General features: G+C 43.8%; 2 protein-coding genes across 4 annotated transcripts in view; both read left to right on the top strand.

The window, feature by feature from the left end:
* Positions 1–24,314, top strand: part of LOC143808691 (cytochrome P450 2K1-like) — a 1,051,026-nt gene that overhangs the window by 587,308 nt on the left and 439,404 nt on the right. The window lies entirely within an intron of this gene.
* The window catches only part of LOC143808693 (cytochrome P450 2K1-like), a 486,681-nt gene that overhangs the window by 367,023 nt on the left and 95,344 nt on the right, over positions 1–24,314 (top strand). For all 3 annotated transcript variants that reach the window (XM_077291614.1, XM_077291613.1, XM_077291612.1), the window contains one exon: positions 5,298–5,439. In XM_077291614.1, the coding sequence (XP_077147729.1) occupies positions 5,298–5,439 (142 nt within the window). The remainder of the gene's footprint in view (positions 1–5,297; positions 5,440–24,314) is intronic.

Genomic DNA, 24,314 nt, shown 5'->3' with positions numbered 1-24,314 from the left:
GCAGGCATGTACTACGGAGGACAGAGAATGAACTTCAATCCAATATTGTGGGCAGCATGCAGCCAGCGGGTAAGGAAAGGGTGAATCAAACACCCAAAACCCCCGCCCATATGACCCAAAACTGGTCCCGCCAAATTCAGGTGACAGGTTCCCTTTAATGTGTTCATTATTCCAGTTAATGGCCGTGCTTCTTAACTGAGCTGAGAACACTGCCAGATGTAAATTCATCTTGCGAGGTTTGTGCTTTGTGCTTTCCTGTGCCTTGAGTTCTGTATGCTTGATCTGTTGCCTGACCGTGGACTTCGTTCTGACCATCCACTTGTTTAACCCCTTCATCTCTGATCCGTTATCCTTCCGGTACTCTGACTTCGGAATGTTACCTGACTACGCTTTTGTCTCTTCCTTCTGTTTATGTCGTACCCTCCTGGCTTCTGACCTTGGACTCCTTGACCACTCTGACTAAAGGCTTGCGTGAGAAGTGACTAGCATCACATCTACTACCTGACAAATTCAAGCGACACTACTCTGTCCTCCTCCGTTCACTGGCTTCGACACAGATTCTCTGATCTCTTCTCATCATAAACTTGAGCTTATCTTGGATTTCCTCAAACCTTACAGACCGGACATTTAACGTCTCCTACTCACACACCATCTCCTCATCTCACTCCCTATCTGTTGGTGTCCCCCAAGGTTCAGTTCTACGACCCTCGCTCTTCTTCCACTACACCTTTGGTCTGAGACAGCTCATAGAGTCCCACGACTTTCAGTATCACATCTCCGCTGACGACACACAGAATTAACTAACTGGTCCCGATATTACCTCCTTACTAGCCAGAAACCCACAATGTCTATCTGCTATTTCATCTTTCTTCTCTGCTAGATTTCTAAAACATAACATGGATAAAACGGAATTCATTATCTTTCCTCCATCTCACTTAACCCCCCCAATAGACCTATCCATTAAAGTGAATGGATGCTCACTCTCCTCAGTCCTGCAAGCTTGCTGCCTCTAGGTAACCCTTGACTCTGATATCTCCTTCAAACCATGTATACCCCTTTTCACATGTAAAGTGCCATGGAATAAACGGCGATAAAATATTAATGATAATAATAATAATAATATGCAGCCAAAAATGAAAACTGCCTAGCCCCATTTTAATATATGTATAGACGCTAGGGAGCAGAGAAGCACAATAGGGTCTTACCTGGAATAAAACAGAAAAATTAATAAAAAGGTTGTGCTAACCTGATTGAGCTTCCCTTTTTGTCCTGTAGCTATCCCATAACATTCTGTATCCAACCATGGCAGGCTAAGACAGCCTGTATAAAAGATTAACATAATTTTTTGCATTTACAGAGTAGGGATTGGCTGGTCAGAGTGCACAGCTCTTCTGGCATAGGGACAGAAAAAGACACTACAGCTGAAAAACAAGTAGACTACCGTATTGTTGATCTGAGCGAGATCCGACAATACATTGGATTACACTGGGACCAATGTTAATCTATGGAACCGTACCCATGTCCAATTTAATTCTCGGACAGTGCCGGTCTGAACGAAAATTTGAAGAAAGCCCAAGTTTGATCCAATATTCAGATCGCACTTGGCCTTGCAAGTAAATGAGTCCATGGAAAACAAAGGACCGCACTTGAATGACATCCGAGTGCAGTCCGATTTCCATGAACTGACAGAATGGAGAAAATGGAGAATTGTTAATCTCCATTTTCTCCACATTTGAGAGAATCAGATCACCCTATGACCACACTCTGTTAAAACTGTGATCAGAATGTGATTCCCATAGTGAATCTCTCTAAGATGAGATAAAATACTGTTGTCTTCACCTGCCCTTATTTGTATCAGTTGTATCAATAGCGACACAAAGATACGAAAGGTGGCATCAGAGTGTAATAGTTTGATGTATTTCAGTATCCACACATTTCTTTTCGCTTTTGCAATGCAAAATCTTAGGTTCATTCTCCCCATTACCCACCTTTTTACTCTTTCTACCTCTCTTTCTCTTTTCTCTATTCCTCTATTTGTTTTCTCGCTTTCTTTTTTACACCCATTCAATTGGCTTGAAAATCAAATTTTGGGGAACAATTTGTCAAAGATGGCAAATTTGAATTTCAAAAGGTTTGATCATAACTAGATAGATAGATAGATAGATAGATAGATAGATAGATAGATAGATAGATAGATAAAAAAATGTGCAGCACCAGCAACAGCAAAAAATGGAGGCAGTTGGTGTAAAGCCCCCCAGACAATACCAAACAGTGATAATAGGCAAGCAAATAGAGGCAGCTCTCCATGTTCAAAAAGTATAAATGGTTTATTGACCCATTGTGATGGCGACATTTTGTTCCAAGTGTGGAAACTTCTCAAGCCCTTCAATGTCACCATCACAATGGGTCAATAAACCATTTATACTTTTTGACCATGGAGTGCTGCCTCTTTTTGCTAGGATATCATTAATTATAGGATTTGTCTGGGGGGCTTTGCACCCACTATTTCCATTTTTAGATGTTTCTGGTGCTGCACCATTTTTTGTTTTGATAGATGAAAGATAGTTAGAAAAAACAGCACTAAAAGATTAAATGGGTGCAGAGTCTCCCAGCAATCAATCCATACTTACCAACATATAGTAGTAAAAACAGAAGACAGCACTCCAAAAAGTAGTTTCAAAATAGGGTGGACTTTATTAGGTCCACATGGCATGGCGACGTTTCGGCTATAAGCCTTTTTCCTTATAGCCGGAAGGTCGCCACGCCATGTGGACATAATAAAGTCCACCCTATTTTGAAACTACTTTTTGGAGAGTTGCCTTCCATTTTTTACTACTAGATAGATAGATTGATCTAGTGAATGGGATCATATGGTTATGTCCAGCACATATGATAAAATATATTGTAGAAATAGTGGGAAAAGTGTCACATACAAAGACATTTTATCACACTGCTATAACGCTAATGATATACAGTGCCTTGCGAAAGTATTCTGGCCCCTGGAACTTTTCAACCTTTTCCCACATATCATGCTTCAAACATAAAGATACAAAATGTAAATTTTTGGTGAAGAATCAACAACAGGTAGAACACAATTGTGAAGTTGAACAAAATTTATTGGTTATTTTGAATTTTTGTGGAAATTCAAAAACTGAAAAGTGGGGCGTGCAATATTATTCGGCCCCTTTAACTTAATACTTTGTTGTGCCACCTTTTGCTGCGATTACAGCTACAAGTCCAAAAAACCAGCAACCAGAGAGCTGCACTGCCTTCAATACCGGAGCCACAAATTATCGTGAGGTAAATAAAACCAGCTGGATGTCCGAGGCAAACATGGAGGTGCTTGCGTGAATATAAAAGTTTGTCATGAAATAACTGGCAGCAGAAAAACACCGTAGCACTCACCAGGTTGACAGTTCAGAATTCTTTTATTGAATCACACACAAAGAGGCATCTTCACGGCTCGGGGATGTCGGGGAGTGCAAAGTGAATCAGACGAGACGACGGCCGTTTCGCGCTGACAAAAGCGCTTCCACGGACCCGTGGAAGCGCTTTTGTCAGCGCGAAACGGCCGTCGTCTCGTCTGATTCACTTTGCACTCCCCCACATCCCCGAGCCGTGAAGATGCCTCTTTGTGTGTGATTCAATAAAAGAATTCTGAACTGTCAACCTGGTGACAGTTACAAGTCGCTTGGAGTATGTCTCTATCAGTTTTGTACATCAAGAGACTGAAATTTTTTCCCATTTTTTCTTGGAAAACAGCTCGAGCTCAATGAGGTTTGATGGAGATCGTTTGTGAACAGCAGTTTTCAGCTCTTTCCACAGATTCTCGATTGGATTGAGGTCTGGACTTTGACTTGGCCATTCTAACACCTGGATACATTTATTTGTGAACCATTCCATTGTAGATTTTGCTTTATGTTTGGGATCATTGTCTTGTTGGAAGACAAATCTCCGTCCAAGTCTCAGGTCTTTTGCAGACTCCAACAGGTTTTCTTCCAGAATGGTCCTGTATTTGGCTCCATACGTCATCCCATCAATTTTAACCATCTTCCCTGTCCCTGCTGAAGAAAAGCAGGCCCAAACCATGATGCTGCCACCACCATGTTTGACGGTGGGGATGGTGTGTTCAGGGTGATGAGCTGTGTTGCCTTTACACCAAACATATTGTTTGGCACTGTTGCCAAAAAGTTTGATTTTGGTTTCATCTGACCAGAGCACCTTCTTCCACATGTTTGTTGTTTCTCCCCAGTGGCTTATTGCAAACTTTAAACAACACTTTTTATGGATATCTTTTAGAAATGTTTTTTTTCTTGCCACTCTTCCATAAAGGCCAGATTTGTGCAGTGTACGACTGATTGTTGTCCTACGGACAGACTGTCCCACCTCAGCTGTAGATCTCTGCAGTTCATCCAGAGTGATCATGGACCTCTTGGCTCCATCTCTGATCAGTCTTCTCCTTGTTTGAGATTAAAGTTTAGAGGAACGGCCGGGTCTTGGTAGATTTGCAGTGGTATGATACTCCTTCCATTTCAATATGATTGCTTGCACAGTGCTCCTTGGGATGTTTACAGTTTTTGAAATAATTTTGTATCCAAATCTGGCTTTAAACTTCTCCAGAACAGTATCACGGACCTGCCTGTTGTGTTCCTTGGTCTTCCTGATGCTCTCTGTGCTTCACACAGAACCCTGAGACTATCACCGAGCAGGTGCATTTATACGGAGACTTGATTACACACAGGTGGATTATATTTATCATCATTAGGCATTTAGGACATCGGATCATTCAGAGATCCGCAATGAACTTCTGGAGTGAGTTTGCTGCACTGAGAGTAAAGGGGCCGAATAATATTGCACGCCCCACTTTTCAGTTTTTGAATTTCCACAAAAATTTTAAATAACCAATAAATTTTGTTCAACGTCACAATTGTGTTCCACTTTTTGTTGATTCTTCACCAAAAATTTACATTTGGCATCTTTATGTTTTAAGCATGATATGTGGGAAAAGGTTGAAAAGTTCCAGGGAGACGAATACTTTCACAAGGCACTGTAAAACAATGCTAAAAGTGTTGTTTTATCTACCAAGTTCATGCTCTTTTAGAAGCTGCTCTGATCTGCTGCTTTGGCAAGAATCCATGTGCAAACAATATTTGCAAACACTCTCCTATTGTCAGTTTCTCTGCCCCCCTCCTCCATGCTCCGTGTTTGCAACTAATGCTTGAGTTTGGATTTTTGCTAGAGCAGCAGTTCAAAGTGGCTTCTCAAAGAACATGTTTTTGATGTATTTTCTATGTTAGGAAAAGCCAAATCCTAAATTATACTTCACCAATGAAAACCTAACACAGCTGGTTGCGGATCTCTACGACGCTGGCATGGAGACAACCTCAACCACCCTGAGATGGGGCCTTCTACTAATGATGAAGTATCCAGAAATCCAAAGTAAGAGACCCACTTTATGTGTGGGAATGTATAATTTTTACTTCATTTTGCTTTTACTAATTAACCCTGCTGTTCAGATCGCATTTATTATACACTTGTACTGTTTCGGTCAATGTGACCCGACCTTTTCAAATGTTGATTTTAGCTACTGCAAGAGTTTTATTTGAATACCTATGTCATTATTAAACTATATGTGAACATGGTTAATCATAAACATGAAAAATTAAATTAAAACTTAATTTTTATTTATTTTTTTCAGAAAAAGGTTACATGGGCTGTTTGCAATTATGTTCGCTTTATAGCATTCTGCACACAAATAACATAACATGCTTTAAATTTCTATTGCTATAACATGAAATCTAACTGAATATAACTTTGTGTTAACATATTTTATAAAACAACTAATGAAAACTTCAGTTTTTCTTTTTTATCTGTAAAAAGGTTGAACAGGTTCATGCATTTTTACATTCAACACAATAATAAAACACATGTCCTTTACATAGATATTTTGCACACCCAGCACGTCAGGTTTGTTTTATTGTCACAAGAAGATGGAGAGAAGCTACATACATCGCTTCCTTTTTTGTCTGGTAGCTGTGCTGGTGGAGGCCGTGGAGTCTTTCTTGAGAATGCTGCTGGACACTCTTCACAATGGCTGCTGCTCCTTCACTTCTTGGGTTTACTTTTCTGGCTTCGATATACGACCTAAGGATTTTACTAATTCTTCAGTAAGAAGTCTTCTTTTATGCAGCTTATTTCCGTTCCAATTGGGTCGATTTATCTCCATAAAACAAATGTGTTGTTTGCCAAAACATCCAGAATGTTGTAAAATATTATCATTGGCCAACGATTAGTTTTGCGTTTGCATGTGTATGATGATATTGCTTGATCTAGTGCAGGGGTGGGGAACCTAAGGCCCTTGGGCTATTTACGGCCCTCGATGACCTTTTATCAGGCCCCCGAGCAGATTCTCAGGGACTGCATTCTTGGGCAAGGAGCTGTATTTTGATGGCCACAAGCTCATTAATTTCTTCTTTCTCTGTTAGCGCACACACGCAGTGTTCACTACTGAACATTGAAGGGCATGCAGTGAAAGATTACGTCCTGACACCAGTGCCAGAATCAGGATGTACTTTGTGGGTGGAGTTTGTATGGCCCTCGAAGGCTGGTGTAAATGTCCAAATGGCCCTTTGGCAGAAAAAATATTCCCCACCCCTGATCTAGTATATCAACTGCCCCTTCTGTGGCATTATAATCTAATATCATGTCCAGCTTTCTGTTTTCTCGATTACTTATTGCATTGTCATGGTGCATTGTGCTCATTAGAATTGCATGTTTATTTTTTGGGGGAACGTAAGATGCAGCTGTTGTATCTCCAGTAAAGTAAAGAGTAGAACTTTACACATCTCTTTAACTAAGGATACCTTACGGCAGTTCTGGCTTGTTTTTCCTTACAGTACCCTGCATGGTAAGTTGTCTTTTTCATAACATCTGGCCCAGTTGGTAGGATGTGAAATAATGGTCACATGTGACATTTTCTTCTTTTAGTCCATGAGTCAAATCGAGAACAACTCGCATACCCTGATTTATTTTCAGCTCTTTCTCCAGTGTTTCTTCCTGTATACACTTGAGCGTTTACAACGTATGAACTTTTGATGTCACAAAGTGTCCGTATCTTGATGCCGTACTTTGCTGGCTTACTCGGTATGCATTGTCCTAACAGGCACCTACCTCGGAATGCCACAGTTGTTCACTGACAGTTATAACTTCACCAATATTATATAATTTTGGTAGAATCTCTACCATTTATTACAAACATTTCTAAAAGGGGCTAGTTTATCTTTAGCCCTTCTTTCATTTCGATCTGTGTTATCAAACCTCAGTACTCTAGAAATCTCATGAAACCTTTCAAGAGACATTGTAGCTCTAAATATGTGGCGACCGCTTTCGGAATTCCACAAACTTTTAGTTGATTCACTATAAGATTTGTATACTCCTGCTAAAAGAAGTTAACAAATAGAAGCATTTGGAGCAGTCACTTCTAATTTGTTCCATTTATCACCATAAACTCGCTGTCCCTCAATGTTTGTCATTTGTATAATAATATTTAGGATAGTCATTAGTGATGAGCGAGTACACTCATTGCTCGGGTTTTCCCGAGCATGCTCGGGTGGTCTCCGAGTATTTTGCCATGCTCGTAGATTTAGTTTTTGTCACCTCAGCTGCATGATTTATGACAGCTAGACAGGCTGAATACATGTGGGAATTCCCTAACAAGCAGGCATTCCTCACACATATTCAGGCTGTCTAGCAGTCGCAAATCATGCAGCTGCGGAGACAAAAACTAAATCTCCGAGCACGCCAAAATACTCGGAGGACACCCGAACATGCTCAGGAAAACTCGAGCAACGAGTATACTCGCTCAGCACTAATAGTCATATTTAGGAACAATGTGAATCCTGATCCTATATCAGATAATCTTGATTAGAGTAACTAGTAGGAACAGGAGTAGCTTTTATGATATTTTCTGAGGACAATCTACCAGCATGACTAGGCTGAAAGTTCTAAATTACATCCTTGTTTTTTGAAAGGATTTCTTGCATACAACTAGTTGTCTGGGTATCATTCTCCTTTTCAAATTCCACTTCAGAATCAGAATTTTCAGCATTGCTTTCCTCTTCATTCATGTGGTCCTCTTCTTTGGACACATTTTCCTGTGGGATATCGTCTTCTGAATCAGGCGTTGACAAGCTCTTCCAATTCAACGTCAGTCAATAGATGTTTTTGAACATTTTTATCCAAATTTGGAAATTATGCACAGTCATAACTTGCATGGGGTAAAGTCAACACAATGAAATAAGTCTCTCTGACCTTTCCCGACGCCTGCACACTGCTGTACTTGGTCTGCCCTCAGCAGAGCAGACAAAGTACGCCTGCACCAGAGCCTCTGCAAGAAGACAAGAAGAGGATGTCATCAAATGAATATAGGAGGCGCTGGACACGGATCGCGATGCCTATCGGACCGCACGGCACCAGGACCACCCCTGGGTGAGTATAATCTAACATTTATTTCTCACCTTTCAGGTTACATCGGGGGCTTATCTACAGCATTACAGAATGCTGTAGATAAGCCCCTGATGCCGGTGGGCTTAGCTCAGATACGATTGTTGGGGTGACAGAGTATTAGGGCTAGCGGAGCGCACCAAATTATAAGAGAGATGGTATAAGGTGCGTTCGCAGCCCGGGGTCCACCGTGCAGATATGGAACCTGCTGCTGAGTAATAAAGGACTATATGGCGGAACAATGTGGATACACATGGGTTAACTTCACCCTGTGTGAAGGAAGCAAACCCTGTTGCATCACAGGGCCACGGTACCGCACCAAGAGCGCAAGCAAGGAGTCGCCAGACTCTATCCCAAGACACAGGATTAGAGTACATTCAGACTACTTGTGCTCGACACCGCAACTGGGGTGTCAGAGTAACTGAAAATATAATTTAAATGCACAAGAGTGCGTGCTGTGCCACTGTGGCGGACGCCACTGACCACCCAGACTTGGGATAGGAAAGCGCTCTAATAACACATGGCGCTGCACTGGCGGTCACAGCAATTGACGCTGTATCGTGCATTTAGTACTGATGGCTCTGTCGGGCGCTAGATAGCAAGCATCCACCTTACACGAGCAGTCATACACAAAGGAGGGGATGATTAATGAGCGACTTTCACACATCAACACACACACGATTTCAAGTATACACTAGCCCACGGCCGTGTGGCCATGCGAAACTTTTATAGCTGCAGCAAGTTCAGGACCTTCCTAGAGGACCAATGAGAACTGCTGCAGTAACTGAGCAACTTCAGGACCTTCCTAGAGGACCAATAGGAGCTACTGCAGTACCTGAGCATGTGACCCCAGACCTCCACTGAGAGGTCTTCCTTTGGGCATGCTCAGAAGAGGAAAAGCAGGACTTAGTCCCAGAAAGACCTGCTCGCTGCTGAACATTGCTGGCTACAAGGACAGAGCCTGGAAAGGCAGTAGTAACCAGTCGTCCAGAATCTGTCTGAGCTAGATGTTGGGACCGACATCTCCGCTGAGCAGACTCCACTGCGGCTGGAGAAGAATGGGAGACTGCAGCGGAGATGGTTCAAGATCCCCCCTGTGCAGAGGTGGGAACTCGACACCTAACATTGCCCCCCCTCCTTGGAACTTGCTACTCTCAAAGGCCACAATGAGCTATGGAGCTCGAATGTGCTCAGCAGGCTCCCAAGACCTGCCCTCTGGGCCATAACTGTTATGGAACCGGTGGTTAGGTGCACCAGAAATGACCTGATAGTTAAACACGGAATCGGGACGAGCTCTGGGGAAAAGGGAACTCTGCTGACCGCAAACCCTACTCCTATCAACACAACTAGAAATAGCCGTGGAGCGTGCCTGACTCTGCCTAGATGCCTCTTCACAGCCTAAGAGCTAACTTCCCCTAAAGAAAGAAAACACAGCCTCACTTGCCTCAGAGAAATTTCCCCAAAGGTAAAAGCAGCCCCCCACAGGTATTGACTATGAGATAAGAGGAAATCACAAACACAGGATGAAATAGGTTTTAGCAAAGAGAGGCCAGTCTAACTAAACAGATTTGAGGACAGAAAAGGGATCTTTGTGGTCAACACAAAAAGCTACAAAAAACCACGCAGAGTGTGCAAGAAATACCCCCGCACCGACTCACGATGCGGTGGTGCCACTCTGCACCCCCAGAGCTTCCAGCTAGCCAGATAATTTCATGATAGCAAGCTGGACTAAAACTTAGCAAGAAAAACCATATGTATCAAATGAACAAGCAGGAACTTAGCTTGTGCTGGAGTAGACGGGTCCACAGAAACCAGTACTAGAACGTTGACAGCTGGCATGGAGTAATGATCTGAGTGGAGTTAAATAGAGAATCCAGCCTAGCCCATAACGAGGGCAGCTGGAGAAGGAATCTCAGAACCAGCAGCTCCACTCACAGCCACCAGAGGGAGTCCACGGACAGAACTCACCGAAGTACCATTCATGACCACAGGAGGGAGTTCAAGAACGGAATTCACAACACATAACCCTTCCAGTCGACCAAATAAAAATTTCTTGCCACGTACTACCTTGCACCCCAAAATAGTGTTCACCTTGTAATCGTCCGTAGACTAACCGAATGTCCCGGCAGATGACTCAGAAAACCGGGACATGTATACGGGCTTCAAGAGGGACACATGAAAGGTGTCGGTAATACCTAGGCGTGGAGGAAGGGCCAGACGGTAGACCACAGGGTTAACCTGTTCGAGGATCTTGAAGGGACCCAAGTAGCGAGGTGCAAACTTAGTGGACTCAACATGCAGCCTGATGTTACGGGCGAGAGCCACACTAAGTCGCCAGGAGCAAAGGTTGGAGCGGGGCGCCGATGTGCATCGGTGGAGGACCCCATTCTCTCCAATGTCCCACACCTCCACAGCCCAGTCTGCCACCCTGGAGTCAGCAGAAGACACGGGAATGGGCACAGGGACATGTGGATGTTGGCCGTAATTAAGGAGGAATGGAGTCTGACCGGTGGAGTCCGCTACGGCATTGTTAAGCGCAAACTCTGCCCATGGTAGCAAGGATGCCCAGTCATCCTGCCTGGCAGAAAAAAATGATAAAAAACAAAACCACAAAAACAAGGATTCCTAAAATATAACTTTTAATATATAAAGTTAAAATAACAAAGTTCTAAAATTGAAGACATCAATAAAGACAAATAACCAGCAAGGGGAGCAACCAACCCCTACCAAATTCCCTACTCTTATCCACTACCTACTTACGGGGGTAGGCACCCTAAGTTACTGCGGTTGGTGCCCCCGCTCCACGAGGACTGTCCCTATTCACCCTACAGATATCCTACAGTCCCTATAAGGTAGTATCCCAGATACAGGTTGACCCCAAAAAAACAAAATTATCATAAAAAATTAGCAAAATAGTTCATATAAAGAATAAGAAAAAATTAGAAAAAATAAAACAAACAAATAAACACAAAAATAATACTATAGCCAAGAGGCTGAGGATCCTAGATAGGGTACTGATACACAATGAATGGTTCTTATAGAGTATACAAGAGGAAACTATTATTATCCTATTACACAATGTATACTATATAGGTTTTCATTGTTTTGTCCATACACATCAATAAGGGCAGGTCCCAATTTTTCATAATAAACAGATTATAAAAAATAAACAAAATGGATTACGCAATATGAAAAAAATTAGAAAAAATAAACAATGAAACAGAAAATATATATATGACCAAAAGGCTAAAGGCCCTTAATAGGATGTTCATACATAAATGTAGAATATTTCATAAGGCACAGACAAGGAAAATATAATTCTCTCAATTCCACATAGCAGATCCATCAAATAGAGCCCCTCCAAATACAGTTGGCTTAATGGCCTACTGATTTCTCACACAGAAAAAATAACATATCATAAAAAATTAGGAAACATTGTATGAAAAACAAAGATGAAAAAAATAAAGAAAAAAGAACCAAGCAAAAAAACGAAAAAATAGTCTTTTTCACCACAGCCTTTTTATCCTTAATAGGGAACTCAAGCAAAAATATCCTCTTCTTTGGGACAAAAAAATAGAGAGGGAAAAAAATGATGTAGATATGTGACCACAGTCTGGTTGGCCCTCTCTACCAACCCATTCATCTCGTGATGATATGCCAAGGAAAGATTCAACTCAATACTGAGTAGACAACAAAGCTCTCTCCAGAATCGAGACGCAAACTGGGGACCCCAGTCACTGACAATTTTGTCTGGCATACCGTGTAGGCGAAAGATATGTTTGATGAACAATGCTGCCAGAGCCCGTGCAGAAGGTAGCCGTGGAAGAGGCGCCAAGTGCACCATTTTGGAAAAATGGTCAGTGATCACCCAGATAATGGTGCAGCTAGGAGACTTGGGTAAGCCCACCACAAAATCCATCCCGACCATCTCCCAGGGCCTGTCTGCCATCGGCAGGGGGTAAAGCAACCCAGCTGGCCATTGCCGAGGAGACTTGTTCTTGGCGCAGGTGACACACGCCCGAACATAGTCAGCCATATGCAGCCACCAGTATGTCCTCGCCAGTAGTTCAGATGTCCTTTTGGACCCAAAATGTCCACCCACCCTGGACAAGTGAGCCCAAGAGAGAACCTCCAGACGCAGACTGGATGGTACAAAAGTCTTGCCCAGAGGCACAGACTCTAGTGAAACCAGGGCCACAGTTCTCAGGCTCTCGGTTGGGACAATAAGCCGAGGCTCCTCTTCTTCTTCCTCAGATGATACAACGGAATGAGAGAGAGCGTCGGCACGAATGTTCTCCTACCCGGAAAGAAAATGGAGGGTGAAATGGAACCAGGAGAAAAACAAGGACCATCTGGCCTGGCGAGAATTTAACTGCTGGGCTGTTTGCAAGCACACCAAATTCTTGTGGTCTGTGAAGACTTGGAAGGGAAAACGAGCTCCCTCCAAGAGATGTCTCCACTCTGAGAAGGCCAACTTCATGGTTAGTAACTCCCTGTTCCCGATGGAATAATTCCTCTCCACTGGTGAGAAGGTCTTGGAAAAGAAGAAGCAAGGATGCTTCTGACCTTGAGCATCCTTTTGGAAAAGGACTGCTCCAGCACCAACGGTTGAGGCATACACCTCCATTATAAATGGCTTATCTACATCGGGGCGATGTAGGATGGGAGCGCTAGCGAAGCATGACTTAATGGAGAGAAAGGCCTTGGAGACCTCCTCAGACCACAATTTAGGAATTTCTCCCTTCTTGGTGAGGGCAACCAAGGGAGCTACCAAAGTTGAGAAGTGTGGAATGAACTGGCGATAGTAATTAATGAACCCCATAAAGCGCTGCACCGCTTTAAGAGAATGGGGTTCCTGTCAGTCCATCACAGCCTGTGGTTTGGCAGGATCCATAGCCAATCCCTGGGTGGAGATGAAATAGCCCAGGAAAGGTAAGGACTCCTGCTCAAATACACATTTCTCGAACTTTGCGTAGAGGGAATTTTCCCATAAGAGGTCGAAGACTCTGCAAACCTCTCTCTGGTGGGACTCAATATCTGGACAGTAGATGAGAATATCATCCAGATAGACTACGACCGAGGTGGAGAGCATATCCCAGAAGATGTCGTTCACAAAGTCTTGGAAAACGGCTGGGGCATTACAGAGCCCGAAGGGCATCACCAGATATTCATAGTGCCCATCCCTGGTGTTAAAAGCCGTCTTCCATTCGTCCCCCTCACGGATGCCAATCAGGTTGTAAGCACCCCGCAGATCTAGTTTAGAAAATTCCCTTGCTCCCCGTAGCCTATCAAAGAGCTCAGATATCAGGGGCAGGGGATACTTGTTCTTAACGATGATGGCATTAAGACCCCTGTAATCTATGCATGGACGTAGTTCCCCGTTCTTCTTCTGCACGAAGAAGAACCCATCCCCTGCAGGTGACACTGACTTCCTAATGAATCCTCTTGAAAGATTTTCCTGGATGTACTGTGACATTGCCTCCATATCCGGGAGAGATAACGGATAGACTCGACCCCGGGGAGGCTCAGCACCAGGCAAGAGGTCAATAGGACAGTCATGGGGGCGGTGAGGCGGAAGGGTCTCCGCAACCCTTTTGGAGAACGCGTCCGCATAGGGCCAATATTGCTTGAGGAGAGAGGATAGATCTGCCGGTACCTCAGTAGTAGCAACCTGAACACATTCCCTCTGACATCTACCCCCACAAGATTCACCCCATCCCAAAATTCTGCCTGTGGACCGCTCAATATGAGGAGAGTGGTACCGTAGCCAAGGTATCCCTAACAGGACCTCATCAATTCCCTCATCCTGATGAGATGGCGACATGGACAGAGAAAAAGGGATGGTCTGGTGTGTTATCTGTGAGGGCAGTGTCGACCCATTTACCACTCGTACGGTTACTGGTTGAGCTAACATTACCAGGGGAATTGTGTGAAGTTAGGAGAAGGCAGAAGACATAAAATTGCCCCAGAATCCACGCAGCACTCCACTGAGTGGGTAAATGAGCCAATAGTAATTGTCCCCTTAAAGGACAACTTGGAGGCAAACGTCTTTATGTGTCTAGTGTACCTCCACCTACTACCACTAGATGCTGACGTTTCCTCGACCGCTGGGGACATCTGGTGGCAAGATGTCCTGACAGCTGGCAAACAAAGACATGGAGTGCACGAGCAGTCCGGGAATTAGATCCCGCTCGTGACACTTCCATGGCCTCATCTGACTCAGGGGCCTGGACTGGAGATTCCAAAGGTTTGGCGAAGGTGGGAGCTAGCCGAAACCTCTGCCTACACTGGGCTCGCTCTAACCTCCGCTTGTGAAAACGGAGGTCAATAAAAGTGGACACTGCTATTAACTCCTCCAGTGTGGCGGGAATCTCCAAAGTGGCCAGAGCGTCCTTTACATGGTCAGCCTGCCCCCTCCAAAATATCGGAATAAGGGCTTTATCCGACCACTCCTGCTCAGATGCTAGGGTGCGAAAGTGGACGGCAAAATGGCTGACCAATGCCAACAGTTGGAGCGCCGTATCATGGGTGACACGAGGTCCTAAAAAGACCTGTTTCAGAGTGCTCAGGAACAACGAAGCACTCTGCACCACATGATCGCCATGCTCCCACAGCGGCGAAGCCCACTCCAACGCCCTGTCTGACAGGAGAGACACAATAAATCCCACTTTAGCCCGCTCTGTGGGGAAATGAGCAGCCAGAAGCTCGAGATGTATAAAGCACTGACTCACGAAACCCCTACAAGACTTACTATCACCAGAAAATTTTTCTGGCAGCAGGAGGCAAGATAGAGTCGGAACAGGGATGGCAGTGGACAAGGTTGCTGCAGCCACGCTAGCAGCCTGAACAGCAACTGCGGTTACATCTACAGCTGAAGTTGTCCACTCGAGAGCCACCAACCTACCCTCCAGCTGCTGGATGTACAGCAAGGATTGCTGTTTGTCCGTCATTACTAGCCAGACCCTGGCGCTAGTGTAATGTTAGGGCTAGCGGTATGCACCAAATTATAAGAGAGATGGTATAAGGTGCGTTCGCAGCCCGGGGTCCACCGTGCAGAGATGGAACCTGCTGCTGAGTAATGACGGACTATATGGCGGTACAATGTGGATACACACACGGGTTAAATTCACACTGTGTGAAGGAAGCAAACCCTGTTGCGTCACAGGGCCGTGATACCGCACCAAGAGCGCAAGCACGGAGTCTCAGGACTCTATCCCAAGACACAGGAATAGAGTACGTTCAGACCATTTGCGCTCGACACCGCAACTGGGGTGTCAAAGTAACTGAAAATATAATTTAAATGCACAAGAGTGCATGCTGTGCCGCTTTGGCAGACGCCACTAACCACCCAGACTTGGGATAGGAAAGCGCTCTAATAGCGCATGGTGCCGCACTGGCGGTCACAGCAAATGACGCTGTATCATGTGTTTAGTACTGATGACGCTGTCGGGCGCTAGAAAGCAAACATCCACCTTACACGAGCAGTCATACACAAGGAAGGGGATGATTAATGAGCGACTTTCACACATCAACACACACACGATTTCAAGTATACACTAGCGCATGGCCATGCGGCCATGCAAACCTTTTATAGCTGCAGCAAGTTCAGGACCTTCCTAGAGGACCAATGAGAACTGCTACAGTAACTGAGCAACTTCAGGACCTTCCTAGAGGACCAAAATGAGCTACTGCAGTACCTGAGCATGTGACCCCAGACCTCCACTGAGAGGTCTTCCCTTGGGCAAGCTCAGAAGAGGAAAAGCAGGACTTAGTCCCAGATAGACCTGCTCGCTGCTGAACATTGCTGGCTACAAGGACAGAGCCTGGAAGGGCAGTAGTAACCAGTTGTCCAGTATCAGCCTGAGCTAGACGCTGGGACCGATGTCTCCGCTGAGCAGACTCCACTGTGGCTGGAGAAGAATGGTAGACCGCAGTGGAGATGGTTCGAGATTCCCCCTGTGCAGAGGTGGGAACTTGACACCTAACACAGAGTCCCTTTAATATATACCTAGCTGCAGTTATCCATGGCATTTTTTTTGCATCTTATACCTGCCTTTTATTGTAAAGCAATCCATAGCCCCCTTTTGTTCTACATTTATTTGCTTGGTCACGCTGCAGACTACAGCATTAGTCATTGTAATTTTAGTGCGTGCAAATCTAAGAATTGTTAAATTATTTTTTTTTGTCCTAGGCATCAGATGTAAGTGCGCCCCCCCCCAAAAAAAAAAAAAAATTGGTACTATCTACTATTTGGTAGTGTCTTACAACATTTTTGGACACCACTTTGCTGCCGCAAACATCTGTGGCTGGTCTAAAAATGTAATAGTTACAGTTTTATTTTGTGTCATAGCCTAGTTATTGACACAATTTTGTTGGGCCAAAGAAAAATCAAGACCACATTTAGATCTGTCTGTTATCTCAGGCTGACGGCTGGTGTATCTCTGTTGGAAAAATCTTTTCTTCGCAGGCATAAGTGGCATAGTTCTGTCTGCTATCCTTGTTCTACTCTTTTTTTTATTCAAAAATTCACAACCCCCCCCCCCTGAAAATTATACAGTCTGTTATCTGAGGCCTGGTGTATCTGTGGTGTAAAAATTATTACTTCACAAGCATATGTAGCATACTTCTGAATGCTAGCCTTGTTCTACTCATTTTTTTATTTATTCCAAATTTAAAAAAACAGAAATAAAAAAATTTACAGTCTGTTATCTGATGCTGAGGCCTGGAGTATCTGTGATGGAAAAATTGTAGCTTTGCAGGCATACGTAGCATAGTTCTGTCTGCAAGCCTTGTTCTACTCATTTTTTTTTCCAAATTTCCAAAAAAACTTAAAAAAAAATTATATAGTCTGTTATCTGAGGCTGAAGCCTCGTGTATCTATGTTGGAAAAATAATTTGTTAAACACAGACTACCCAGAATGATCCACAGAATTATATAGATCTAAAAAATATTCTAGATAAGACACAATATGTGAACGTGGTCAGGGTGTACTGTGGAATATTACCAGTGGAGACCACTGTAATAGAGAAATGAAAACCAAACCACCAAGGATAGGAAGCCACCAGAAAATAAATGAACTTGGGAATAAGTTAAAAATATGCCTATATTTATAAGATTGGCAACAATTACATATAAAAAAATTTTTTTGTATACTATATTTTTTAAAATAACAATTAAAAGCGCATATAGCTTTTATTCACGAGGTCCAGGAAAATATATACTCTTAATTGCACAATCCCCAGTGTAATAACTCCTTTTAAACTATGCATATCATAAAGTACAAAAGGTTAAAAAGATGGTGTTCCACCCAAAAGTAAATAAATTATGTGCAAAATGCAATTTAAATTTATAACGCTGTGCAAATAGTGCAAAAAAGGTGCTTGTTAACAAGGGATTAAACAATCCAATAATATAAAGTGCACACGTGTACCTGTCTGTTCATACTTACCATGTGGGACTGTGGACTGTGGACGTTGATGGCCGTAGTGGATGATGAACTATGAAGTCTGATGTATATTTCAGGCTTTTTCAAGCGATGAACACTAAGAAGATAGAAATTAAATAATAATTATGTTTATTACTAAATTATAATAATTTTTGTACATATTAATTTTAATTTATATCTATATGTATTTATTTATTATGGACATATTCTTCACTTATATTTAATTGTTCAATATTAGTTTTCCATTTTTGGTCCGAATATAATCGGTTATGATGCTCTATATGTGCAAATATGCAATGCATTGAAACAGCTGTTATTGTTTTTTGCTATAATTATTTTTATTTTTTAGTTTGGTAGAATATATTTACTTAATTATTGTATGGGCGTTTTGGATAATTGATTATTTTTCTATATATATTCCCCTTATTGTGTTACATTTATATTAGAATTAAATAGCCTATATTTATATTATATATTTTTCTATATATATTCCCCTTATTGATTTATCTGTGTTATATTAGAATTAAATAGCCCATATTTCTTATACCCACGTCCTATTACACGCTGCGCCCCTGGTTGTGCGCATGCCCAGCCTGCGTCTATGAGCTGCGGCGCCCCGCGTCCATGTTGCCTGGGCTACGCCGGGTACTCCGTTCCTGTGCGGCTGGTCATGTGACGCGGGGACCGGAACTCTTGGACCTCCAGTCTGCGCATGCGCCGCATACACTCGGGCCGCAGCGTTCATTTCACTCCACAGTATAAAAACCCTTTCTGATACTTAACTGTTCACCCCTGACGAAGGACATAAATCCGAAACGCGCGTCGGGCGCACACTGGTCCAGGTTTTCCCTAACCCCCAGGTATATATATAAATCTATTTCCTTCCATATATTGCTGTGCTATCTACTATCTACAAATGGCTACGTATTGTTTGGTCTGATCTCAGACAGGTACACGTGTGCACTTTATATTATTGGGTTGTTTAATCCCTTGTTAACAAGCACCTTTTTTGCACTATTTGCACAGCGTTATAAATTTAAATTGCATTTTGCACATAATTTATTTACTTTTGGGTGGAACACCATCTTTTTAACCTTTTGTACTTTATGATATGCATAGTTTAAAAGGAGTTATTACACTGGGGGTTGTGCAATTAAGAGTATATATTTTCCTGGACCTCGTGAATAAAAGCTATATGCGCTTTTAATTGTTATTTTAAAAAATATAGTATACAAAAAATTTTTTTTATATGTAATTGCAGCACCCCAGAGTCCTGGTTGTTGCAGTACTGTGGCTCCGCCACTATGGGGAGCTATGGTACGTCTGATTGCACTAAAGGAGTTTCTCTGACCAGGTAACACCTCACTACACTTCACACTCCGGCCACCAGGGGGGGTGGTCCTATCTAGTAGGCCACTCCTCACACTATGGTAAAACTGGGGGTTGGACAGGAAGACAGAGAGAAGTAGCTGGGAAGAGCTAGTGAGAGGACCTGTCAGGGATGGGATCCTGGCAGACTCCTCAGAGCAGAACTAACCAGTGCACACCAGGAATACAGTAAGAAGTATTAGGACCAGAAGGAGTCGTGCTGTTAGACCGAGGCAACGTCCTTCTGAGGCGCAAACAGTCGGTGGCCGGAACGCCGAGCAAGTAAGAGACTTTAAGTACACTGCAAACCACGGCCGGACAGCTAATTACAGGTTGGCTGTCTCACTTAACACCTAAGCAGACAACGGAGGCAGCTGTGGGAGAGGGGCGACTCTAGGGTCCCGGAAGAACTCCAGGCCTACCCCGTCATACGGGTGCGTCCTACCATATCACCTGGAGGACGAAGAGAACGAACAATAGAGACAGACAGAAACAGTTGTGAGGACTATCCCGGGAGCTCAGCAGGGAAGAACTACAACACCCAGCGCTAGAAGGTAGACACTGATTCCCACCTGTAAAGAGAACTCCTGATGTGCCTTTGGACCAGCCGGTCTCTGACAACCCAGTTAACAGCGCTCTGGACTGAGGTCTCCAAAACCTTCAGTAAAAAGGTAAAGAGACTGCAACCTGGTTTCCTCGTTATTTACCGCGACTTGCACCCCACAACTGCCACGGACCGGGTCTAGCCACCGTGACAACCCCAGGACTGAGACCTAGTAGCCAGGCTCCAGGTACCCCTAGGCCCTGCGGTGGTGTGGGGGCGCTCCATAATTGTTGCCAATCTTATAAATAAAGGCATATTTTTAACTTATTCCCAAGTTCATTTATTTTCTGGTGGCTTCCTATCCTTGGTGGTTTGGTTTTCATGTTGGAAAAATAGTAGCTTTGCAGGCATACTGATCACATATAATTTTTCTCCAAAGAAATACATTTGTCTTGAGATTTTGAAATAGTACAGTAGTCCCTTTAAAATGGCAAGGGAAGGGGAAGTGGGCCTGATGCTGATGGTGCATGCTGAGGATGAGGCTGTGGTCAAACTGAAAGTGGGCCACAACAAAGACCCACATCTTCTCGCTTGACCTTCCTGTCCCAGTTTCTAGGGGACCACAGCACACCACTACTGAAGCCAGAGCAGTGTGAAATGGTTGTTGGTTGAATAGTGGATAATGTGTCCAGTCACTTAGCCACCACCACCACCAAAACCACCATGTCTTCTACACGGTCAAGTCTGAGTAGCCATGAGTGTGGACCAGATATGACAGCTGTGCTTGTATTACCATCTATAGCTCATGAAAGTAGCTCTTCTTCCTCCTCCTCCTTCTCATTGTCTACCAATCCACATTGGGAAGACAAGAGGCTGGGCTGAGTGTAATCCCCTGAAAAGTTCCTTGATCTATGTCCTCATGCTTTGCCTGTAATACATCCTCTTAAATTGTGAGCAGAGGTTTTCTGAATGCTGAGAAGTGGGATGGTGATGCTAATTATGGGGTCATCGCCGCTCACCATCTTGGTGCAGTCCTCAAAGTTTTGTAGGATGGTACATATGTCTGACATCCATGTCCACTCCTGAGGTTTTATGTGTGGAGTCTGAGCTGAATATCGACGGCCTTGTTGATGTTGGTGGTCAACAATTGCCCTCTTCTGCTCACAAATCCTTTCCAACATATGCAGCGTAATTTTCCAGAGTGTGGGGACATCACACACCAGTCAGTGAGCTGGAAGCTGCAAACGCTGCTGAAGCACGGCAAGGGCGGGTGAAGCTGTAACTGACTTTCTAAAATGGGCAGACAGATGGCGTACTTTCACTAGCAGATCCGGCAGCTTCTGGTAGCTTTTCAGAAAATGTTGAACCATGAGGTTAAGCACATGAACCAGGCAAGGTACGTGTGTGAGCTCACCTTGCCTCAAAGCCGCCACCAGGTTCCGGCCATTGTCACATACAGCCATGCCTTGCTGTAGGTTCAGCGGTGTCATCCAAATATCTGACTGCTCTTTCTGCGCTGTCCACAACTTTTCTGTATTGTGCGGTTTGTCACCTAATCAAATTAGCTTCAGTACAACCTGTTGCCGCTTGGCTGAGGCAGTGCTGCAGTACTTCCAGCTTCTGACTGAGGTGTTCATTTCAGAGATGGAGGCTGAAGAAGAGGAGAAGGATGTGCAGGAGCTGTAGACTGCATGGGCAACCCTGATTGACGTAGGGCTGGCAATCCTTGACGTGGGGAGGATGTGTTCTATCCCGAGGTCTGACTGGGTCCCGGCTTCAACTATGGTGACCAAGTGTGCCGTCAGTGAGATGTACCATCCCTGCATACAAGCACTTGTCCACGTGTCCATGGTTAGGTGGACTTTCCCAGTAACAGCATTTTTGAGGGCACGGGTAATGTTGTGAGACACATGCTGGTGTAATGCTGGTACAGCACACCGGGAGAAATAGTGGCGACTGGGGACCAAGTACCTTTGGACGTCTGCCGTCATCAGGTTGTGGAAAGCTTCCATCTCAATAAGCCTAAAAGGGAACATTTCAAGTGCAAGCAGATGAGAAATGTTAGAATTTAGTACTGTGGCCTGTGAGGCATTGGCTGGGTATTTCCGCTTACATTCCAATGACTGGGAAATGGACAACTGAAGGCTATGCTGGGACAAGGACGTGGACGGGCTTGATGATGGTGCTGCTTGACTGTGGGCAACAACAGATGCAGGACTAGAAGCATCTTCACATGCACGGAGGAGTGGGGATTGGCTTATATGCAAAACAGTGGAAGAAGCAGTGTTGACACCTGCAGACAGTGTTCATGGAGCCTGGGGTTAGGCTCACAAAGTCGGATTCTTTGCTGCCATGTGCTTGATCATGCTGGTGGTGGTAAGGCTGGTCGTTTTGCTACCACTGCTGATGCAGGCTTGGCAGGTGCTGCAAATGGCCTGTTTGGGGTTATCGGCAGAGTCATTAAAAAATAACCAGACTCGGGAAGATCTAACAGTTGTAATGGCAACTTCCCTCATGTTGGTGTTAAGGGGAACGGATGCACGACTTCTGTCTGTGGCCACCAGACTGCTTCTTCCTGCCTGTCAGGGTGATATGCCTCCTTCCCCATGTGTGCTGCTGTCCTCGCTCTGCATGTCCTCCTGCCAGGTTGGGTCAGTCACTATGTCATCCACCACCTTGTCTTCCACATCTGCACCCTGCTCCTCCTTCTGACTTTCTGGCAATTGTGTCTCATCATAGTCCACCTCTTGTGGCACTTTACCACTATCGCCTTCATGTGACCATGGCTGTTGAAAGCTTTGGGCATCGCTACATGCGATCTCATCTGGCCCCACTTCAAGTTGACCAGCTGAGAGTCCGGAATCTTGAAAGGGAAAACTGAACAGCTCTTCGAAGTGTCCAAGTATGGGATCAGTTGTCTCAGGGCACTCGGCATGGTGGGAGGACGGAGGATCAGGGTGAGGAAAATCCGGTCCACACTCACCGCTACTCAGACTTGACCGCGTGTAAGACATGGTGATGGTGGTGGTGGCTAAGTGACTGGAAGCATTATCCACTATCCAGCCAACAACCATTTCACACTGCTCTGGCTACAATAGTGGTGTGCTGTGGTCCCCTAGAAACTGGGACAGGAAGGTTGAGAGAGAAGATGTGGGTCTTTGTTGTGGCCCACTTTCAGCTTGGCTACGTCCTCGTCCTCTGCATGCACCATCAGCATCAAGTCCACTTCCCCGTCCCTTGCCCCTTGCCTTGTCCATTTTAAATGGGCTACTGCACTATTTCAAAAGCTCAACACAAATGTATTTATTTGGAGCTAAATTATATCTGATCAGTATGCCTGCAAAGCTACGATTTTTCAAACACAGAAACACCAGGCCTCAGCCTGACATAACAGACTGTATTCAATTTTTTTTTGCTTCTCTGTGAATTTAAAAAAGCAAATAAAAAAAAAGTAATAGTAGAACAAGGCTAACACACAAAACTATGCTACGTATGCCTGCGGAAATACGATTTTTCAAACACAGAAACACCAGTCCTCAGCCTGACAGAACAGACTATATTAAATATGTTCTTGGTTTTTTGTGAATTTAAGAAAAACAGATAAAAAAAAAAGAAAGTAGAACAAGGCTAGCACACAAAACTATACCACGTATGCCTGCGAAACTATAACTTTTCCACCACAGATGAACCAGGCCTCAGCCTGACATAACAGACTGTATTAAATTTTTTTTGGGGGGTTTATTGAATTTAAAAAAGCAAAAAAAAAGAGTAGAACAAGGCTAGCACACAGAATTATGCTACGTATGCCTGCGAAAATACGATTTTTCAAACACAGATACACCAAGACTCAGCCTGACATAGACTGTATAAATTATTTTTTGGTTTTGGGTGAATTTTAGGAAAAAAAAAATTGAACAAGGCTATCACACAGAACTATGATACGTATGCCTGAGAAAATACAATTTTTAAAACACAGATACACAAGGACTCAGCCTGACATAGACTGTATAAATTATTTTTTGGTTTTGGGTGAATTTTAGGAAAAAAAAAAAAATTGAACAAGGCTAGTACACAGAACTATGATACTTATGCCTGCAAAGCAATGATTTTTCCACCACCGATACACCAGCCGTCTGCCTCAGATAACAGACTGATCTAAATGTGGCCTTGATTTTTGGTGGCACAACTAAATTGTGTCAGCAAGTTGGCTATGACACAAAAAAAAAAAAAAAAAAAAAAGATTTTTTGGCTCAATCACATCTGGTGTCTGGGACAAAAAAAAATTGTAGATTTGCACATTCTTAGATTTCATAAATCTGGCTGTAGTAGGCAGCGTGAACAAGCAAATAAATGTTAAAATAAGGGGGCTATGGATTTTTTTTAGAATAAAAGAAGCAGGTATCAGGTGAAGAAAAAACAAAAAAGCCACAGAAAACTGCAGCTAGATATACACT

Source organism: Ranitomeya variabilis, chromosome 2 (assembly GCF_051348905.1).
Source record: "Ranitomeya variabilis isolate aRanVar5 chromosome 2, aRanVar5.hap1, whole genome shotgun sequence".
NCBI lineage: Eukaryota > Metazoa > Chordata > Amphibia > Anura > Dendrobatidae > Ranitomeya > Ranitomeya variabilis.
Note: the sequence above shows the minus strand (reverse complement) of the source record. Positions and strands in the feature narration are given on the sequence as shown.